At 41.8% G+C, this 7,255-nt stretch overlaps 1 protein-coding gene across 3 annotated transcripts; it reads left to right on the forward strand.

Moving 5' to 3' along the window:
• Positions 1 to 77: 77 nt before the first annotated feature.
• ORMDL1 (ORMDL sphingolipid biosynthesis regulator 1) lies at positions 78 to 7,117 on the forward strand. Of its 3 annotated transcripts, none has more exons than XM_085321565.1 (4): positions 78 to 559; positions 1,324 to 1,504; positions 3,861 to 4,012; positions 5,496 to 7,117. In XM_085321565.1, exons 2-4 carry the CDS (start codon positions 1,331 to 1,333, stop codon positions 5,629 to 5,631), a joined length of 462 nt encoding a protein of 153 aa, XP_085177691.1. In that variant the 5' UTR covers positions 78 to 559; positions 1,324 to 1,330; the 3' UTR covers positions 5,632 to 7,117. The 3 variants fall into 3 exon arrangements, with proteins under 3 accessions (XP_085177691.1, XP_085177671.1, XP_085177682.1); XM_085321545.1 differs by having other exon boundaries at positions 78 to 521; XM_085321556.1 differs by having other exon boundaries at positions 78 to 1,504.
• Positions 7,118 to 7,255: the final 138 nt, after the last annotated feature.

The following is a 7,255-nucleotide window of genomic DNA, read 5'->3' on the forward strand; positions in this document are numbered from 1 at the left end:
GGGAAGGGCCGTGGCGGGTCTCGCGCGCCCCGCGCGCCGCCGGCTTAGCCCCGCAGCCGGGGCCGTTCGCTGCGTCCGGCACCACGTGCGTGCCCGCGGGAGCGGGAGCGGGAATAACGCCGGGAGGACACGGGGAAGGGCGTTCCGGTGTCGTTAGCCGGCGTTCGGCTGGGCGTCGCAGGCGCCAACCTGCCGCGCTCCCCCCAGGGCCGGGGGAAAACTCCTTTTCCAGCCGGCAGGAAGGCGCCGCGGGCGTGTGCGCGCCCCGAGCGCCTGGCGCAGGTGCGCSTTATAGCCGGCATTGCGCCGGTTCGCCTCAGGCTCGTCCCGCCCGAGTCTGTTCTGGAAGCTGGTGCTGTTCCTCGCGTTGCTACTGTGAAACGCTGCGGTGTTACAGTGCTTGACAGCACTAGGCCGGCGTAAGAAACAACCTCTTTATCAGAACGCAAACCGTTCCTGCCAGTTCTGTGGACTGTTTTAGAAAGAAGTTAAAATTCTCCATCCTAGTCCCATAAACAAATGTGAGTGTCCTACAGGTTATGCAAACGTGAACTGCACAGTGAGTATTCTTTTTAATAGGGATAACGAAGTTTAATACTCCAGGCCATAGGAAAGAGTCACCTCCAGTAAATTCTGTAAATCTCCCAAAGAAAGCGGGGTTATGAATTTGTGCTGCATGCGTCTGTGTGTGTATGTCACTGAAACCGTCTGTTCCAGTGGCACGACGGCTGATTTTAGCCAGATTTGAAAGATAGAAATGACCAAGCTAAATGTTCCAAAACATGCAAAAAATAAACAGCTGGGGAGAGGTGGAAGATCTGAAATCTGTACCCTGCTGCAGGAAAAGCAGGCAGAAATTAGTCCTTATTTGTTCCTTCTAGCAGTAGGCAGCTGGGTAATTGCTGTATGAAGAATTACAGATTAGCCATAACGTAAGTGGACAGGAGGAAAAATAGCCTGATAYGGGAAGTGGGGAGGAACTGTGGCTATTGTAGCAGAAGCATAAAGGAATCTGGGGGAAAAAGATGCCAAACTGTAGGAAACAAAGCTTTGTTACTTCAGCTACTCCCAAAACATCGTAGATATATATATATTTTAATGTTGCTTATGTGCCAGACTTTTTCTGTTCTTTTTACAAATAATCCTTCACGCCCCCTTGGCACTAACTTTATAAATAATCATACAACATTTGAAGATCTGGAAGTGCATCTTAGCTTMTGCACAGTGTTCATTCCAAACTTACAGCCTTTTTCCTAAATCTAAGCTTTATTAAGTACCTGTGTATTACAACAGTCTCAGTCTCTAAGCAGTTCTGTTTTATAGGGCAAAAATGAACGTAGGAGTTGCCCACAGCGAGGTAAATCCAAACACGCGCGTGATGAACAGTCGAGGAATGTGGCTGACGTACACGCTTGGAGTTGGCTTGCTGCATATTGTCTTGCTCAGCATTCCCTTCTTTAGTGTCCCTGTTGCATGGACTTTAACAAATGTGATTCACAATTTGGTGAGTATCCGGTCTTATAACAGCATTTTGAAAAGTTGCTGATGTATTTTTACATGTAAGAGAAAAGAAGAATAGCTAGTCTGTATAGATAATGAAATCTAGCTAGCCAAAACACCTTCTCTCACCAAACGGCTTATCCCCTATTAAATAAGCTGGGTGTTTTTGAGAGGAGGAATGATTGATTATCACTTTGGGCTTAAGCACAAAAGTCATGAAAGATTCCTTTCGTATTCTGTGTCCTCAAAGGTGTTTAGTTATGCTAGACTCTTACAAACGTAAAGATCGGTGAGCCGGCGGACTCTTGCCGTGCTTTGGTCTGTTGGTGAGCAGATACACCGCTCCCAGGATAGAGGGCTACTGCATTTGTAATTCTTGGATATTATCTACTAATGTTTCTGCATAAATCCGTTAGTAGCCCCAAAATGCTAAATTTAGATACCCGTTCTTTGAACGGAAATGTTTATATTCTTCTTGTTTTGATCTCTGGTCAATCTAGGTAAGTTTTAGCTCAGAATTACTTCAACGTACAGCTCTATCACTGYACATAACGTAATACAAATCTGATTTGAAAACAGTGAGGAAAAACTGGACCACATGGACCCAAGCTCTGAAGCCATTTGTTACTCAGTGAGTTCRGATGCACATGATGTTCTTTGCATGCAAAGTGATTTGGAAGCTGAAGAGCATGAAAGTCTTTCCCCCTTCCCATCCCCAGGATGCTGTAATTCTGTTGTGATCATTTAAAGCAATGCAAGTCTGAATATTGGTCCTGCCGAGCTCAAAGAAAAGAGGGCCGTAATCCAGAAGTTTACATCATACTTGAGCTTTGCTAACTCAGCTTTCTAAGATTCACAACAAAGAAGTCTTGACGAAAAGGTAGCTTCCTCCCCGTTTAGGAAAGTGATAGTCACATTGAAGACAAAAGTTAGATGATGTCCTCTATAAGCTTGTAAATCTTCAGTTTTTTCCTCAAGGACTCTTTATTTTTCTAGCTATGTTTAAAACTAGTAGTGAGCTTGTAAGTATTACTATAGCATTTCTTAAATTCTTTTTGATAGCATCAGACATGCCTGACTTTGAAAGATATTGGCAGACATGAGAATTACTAAGTATTTCCCCAAAACTTAGTATTGCRAGTAGCTATATTCATTGCAAGTAGCTATAGTGAGCACAGGGATGAGAACAAGCACTGGCAAGTAGTTTTGCATTGGAGCAATCAAAGATGGATATGAACCATACTCTGGATATGTCAGTATTTAAACAGAACTTATTTTGAAACATAGCCTTGAAAGGTTTGACAAGAAACAAAACAAAACAAAAACCCTTGGATTTCCACTACTGGAAARCTCTTAGCTGACCTTGAAAGCACTTTCTTTTTTTTTTGGTTGTCCTTACTGCAAATACTAGTGCAAAATAAAATAAGTAGTAAGAATTTGATTTCATGCCAAGAAGTGACACAAATAAAATTTGTTTTCATTGGGTTGTAAAACTGAGACACAGCAAACATCATGGATCAAAGAATTGGTTAAACAAATTAATTCTCTTATCCATGGTCATATGCCACCTGTCAAGGAGGCTGTTCCTAATAAAGTAGAATGACACTTGAAGTGACTTGMTTAACCTTTGTCTCCTGTATAAGAAATGTGAAAAACTGTTTTTTCTATTTAAAGTGTTCTCTAGCAATTTACATATGTGCCATAAGAAATAAATGCACTTTAAAGAAAGGAAACTGAAATCTTTGACATTTGCTGATAGAGATTCTTGTGTATCTCATGGATAGAGGAAAAAAATGTTTATGAAAACTGGAAAAGAACAGACCCCACTATCTGAAAACAGTGGACTCAAATTTGTATTTTGGAGCAGATTAGACATGGCTTGGGTSCATCAATTAAAAACAAAGAACAGTTCAGTGTGATAAAGAGATAGACAGTATTCATCAGATAGCAGCTTCTAAGCATTTGAAGCTAAAGTAGGTTGCGAGAGCTTTCAGAATTTCTCCTTATAATATTGCCKAGGGAGGGAGGGAGRGGGGAGAGAGMGATTTTAGATAGTATATACTATATAGATACTTACTTTGCACAGACTCTATCACTCAATTTACCAGTGTTAGAAAAGCAGTAACATTAACCTGGCAGCCTTAAAATTGTTACAGTACTTACTAAAATTTGGTTGAGTTCRTTCAATCTTTGCCCTCTAATGTAGAGGACAAGGCACTGGGTTGGATGTGGACTTTGGTTCTAACTCTGGCTATGCCATTGAATCTGTAACTTTTTTTTCCCTCAATACCTTGAACAATGCAACCATTACATAAAACATAAATAATAGTGTCATTATATTTGCTCTTTATTTTCCCCAGGGAATGTATGTGTTTTTGCATGCAGTTAAGGGAACTCCTTTTGAAACACCTGATCAGGGGAAAGCTAGGCTACTAACGCACTGGGAGCAACTGGATTATGGAGTACAATTTACATCTTCAAGAAAATTCTTCACAATCTSTCCTATAATACTGTGAGTTCCAAACTATATTATGCATGAATTGAATCCTAAAGCCATGCTTTCAGATGCTGCAAAATTAARTGACTTACACTTACTTTTTAAAAGGATTTTTCTCTGTTGATTTTTTGTTTGTTTCTACATTGTAGGCTTAGGGAATACGTATTTACAGGCCATACAATCAACAGTCTTTTCTCATGTAGCTTTCAACAYGCTAATTCAAATACTGAATTCAAAGTTTGTTAACATTTTTTAATGGGATCAAAGATCAGAAAGGTTAGAAGGAAAAYTTGCTATTAACTCTTAGAGTTTTTTAAGAGACCAAAAAGTTGAAAATCTAAGCTAATCTAAATACCCTTAGTTACACGTACATTACTTTATGGCACCTATTAACCATTTTGCAGCTTGGGAGCCACGAGGAACGTGGCAGTGCTCGGTGAATGGGATCCTCCGCGGTCTTGCCTGTCGGTTTTGCTTTGTACACACTGTCTTCTGTTTACATGAGTTACGTAAACAGAACTCTGATAGAAATTATACACCTCATGTCGCTTGACAAAAGTATGGTTGTGTAACTACAGGAAATCAGATAAGTATTTAATAGACATTGTAAAAAGCTGTGCTGTTTTTCTTTTAAGCTGTCTGTTTTCATGGCTGGGAAGGGGGAGAAAGRTGAGGTCCTGCATCAAGTTTAGAAAGCTGTCTCACAAAGGATAGAAGCTGAAACAAAGCAAAACTCTACAAAAAAGATCTTTCTTTAGATGTAGCTTCCCACTTTTTAGTGGGACTTTTATAATCATAACACATGTATACATTTCTCTGCATGCATCAGTAATGCCCAAGAAGCTGAACAAACATTTTCCTTTTGCTGCAAAAACAGCAATCTTACTTCTGTGACTAGTTTTTKCAAAGAATGAGATGGGGTTATTGGTTCAAAATATAAGAAATTTGGATGTGAACTGGATTTTGAGACATGTTCCCTTATTTTCCCAGTTGAACAGGTTGTGGACTAGCTTAAAGGAAATTTGTCCTGGAAATATGTGCTAGACTGGAAGCATTTCAAGATAATGCTGATCACAGATGTGCTCAGCAGAAATGACTTTTGCATTGAGAAATACCGAATGTTTTGTCACTGAGCTTGTTGGGGTAGCTGCGATACGTATGTCACTAATGGGTCTTACACCGTTTAAAACCTGCAACACAAATGAGGCTTGTAGCTTAAGATATAGAGACCTYCCTCCTCCCAAGCTGGAGGGGAGAAATGTTGGAGGAAAATACCAGCTGAGAGGTACTTTTCAGCACTGTGACAAGCATGGGAAGAAGATACTTGGCCCATTGCTTTGCTGTAAGACCTAGAATCTGAAGTGAGATTTCTAGTACAGGAATACATGAGCAAACTATTAGTGATTAACGAAGCCCCTTGTTAAACCATGCTCTGTTTGGTTGGTTGGTTTTAGACGAGTTGTTACCAGCTAAGCTTGCTTCCTCCTTTTTCTTGCAGGTACTTCCTGGCAAGTTTCTACACGAAGTATGATCCAACGCACTTTATCCTCAACACGGCCTCTCTCCTGACGGTGCTCATCCCCAAGCTGCCGCAGCTGCACGGTGTCAGAATCTTTGGCATCAACAAGTACTGAGCAGAAGGTCCAACGCCGACCGGCCCCGGCACCGCCGCTGCTTCTCCTCCGCGGAAGGAAACGAGTAGGCTGCTGCTGTGCCCGTTACCTAGTAATACTGCGTGAGAGATGCTTTTACCTCCCAGATCCGATTACTACTACTTGCAACGTTGCCTGGAATGAAAGCTGAATTTATAAAAAGATGCCTCCAAATACTTAAATGTGAATTGGAAACCTCTGGAAGAAAGATTTCCATGAGGAACGGGGTATGCCAGCTCTATAGTGTAACCAACACCAAGACGGTGCAGGTGTCTGGCTGATGCAAGTGACTGGTAGAGGAGGTATGAATAACTGTTGAAATGGAGAGCAGTGTTTCACAGCCACCCARTCAACTGTGGTACAAATGGTAACTTAATATTTAAATCCAGAATCCTTAACTTAAAGGGCTGGCGAGGCTGCATTCTTGGATTACGTAGAAGTAGCTAGTTACTGCTTTTTGGATTGTAAATGGTTTGGTTTTGTTGTTGCATGGGAAGAGTTTCTCTCGGTAGATACTGCGACAGCTACTATAACCTGACGGTATAATCAATGCCTTATTTGCTCCTGTGATCCTTGTCACGAAGAAAGTCCTTAACTGTCAACTCAGGGGATTTCTACGTCAACCTGATCAGCTCAACTTACCTATGCTTCTACAAATTGCCAATGTTGYTTTTGTTTCATTTTTGCTTTCCAGAAAAAAATTGTCATTGATTTTCTATGTGTAAATGAGACAGCCTGAAAAGCGGAAATTTCTTTTAAGGTGTGGATATTTGACTATTTTCTCTGGTACTTACGGATTGTAATTCAGTGGGGGAATGGTCGCTGCTGTTGTAGGAGAAGCAGCTCCCTTAGAGAATAACAGTGTTAAAATATGTAAGAGGAACTGTGTAGATCATAAGTTAGATAGAAGTCCAACTAGAAATAGGTGAGTAGACAAATCGTATGGCCTAGCTGTATGCATCTGCAGAAAAAGATACAAATAATTTGCATGTCTTGGAAATGTGCAGGAATGCAGCGTTTTAAGGGTACAGTGTGGTACTGAGTAATCTTGTATATAATCGGCTCTGGAACTAGAGCGAAGTAGGTACATCTAGAGCACCGAGCACTTATTTCTGTATYTTGCGGAAAAAAAGGTGATTTTTTAAATCTACCGAGTAGCTGCCAACTGAAAGCAGATTAGATAGATAGAAGCCTCCATTCACGACTTCAAAGGTGACTTTTTAGTTTCCAGTATCATGGCCTGATACACGTTTCCGGTTGCAGTGACAGCCTGTGAGGAAGAGAGAACACAGAAATCCCCCCAACACCGTGGTGTATTTCTTTTGATGTTAGAGAATCTTCAGAGTACTCGTCTGAAAAAGACGCTGTTAAAAACACAGCTAGCGAGCTGTGTTTTTAGTTGCAAAAAACTCTTTAGCAATCGGATTTACTTAGAAGTCAATAAAGTTCGAAGTTATTTGTACGCCAAGCGACAGCGGGCTGCCTTTTAAATCAAGCCCGTCGGCGGGTCGCGCTGCCGCCGCGCTGCGCCTGAGGCGCCCCGGCGGCAGCGGCCGGAAGCGGGGCGGGGCGCCCCCGCCGCGGGTGCGCGGCGCATGCGCGGTGG

Source organism: Rhea americana, unplaced genomic scaffold (genome assembly GCF_003343005.1).
Source record: "Rhea americana isolate MKP2758 unplaced genomic scaffold, rheAme1 scaffold_12, whole genome shotgun sequence".
NCBI classification, from domain to species: Eukaryota; Metazoa; Chordata; class Aves; order Rheiformes; family Rheidae; genus Rhea; species Rhea americana.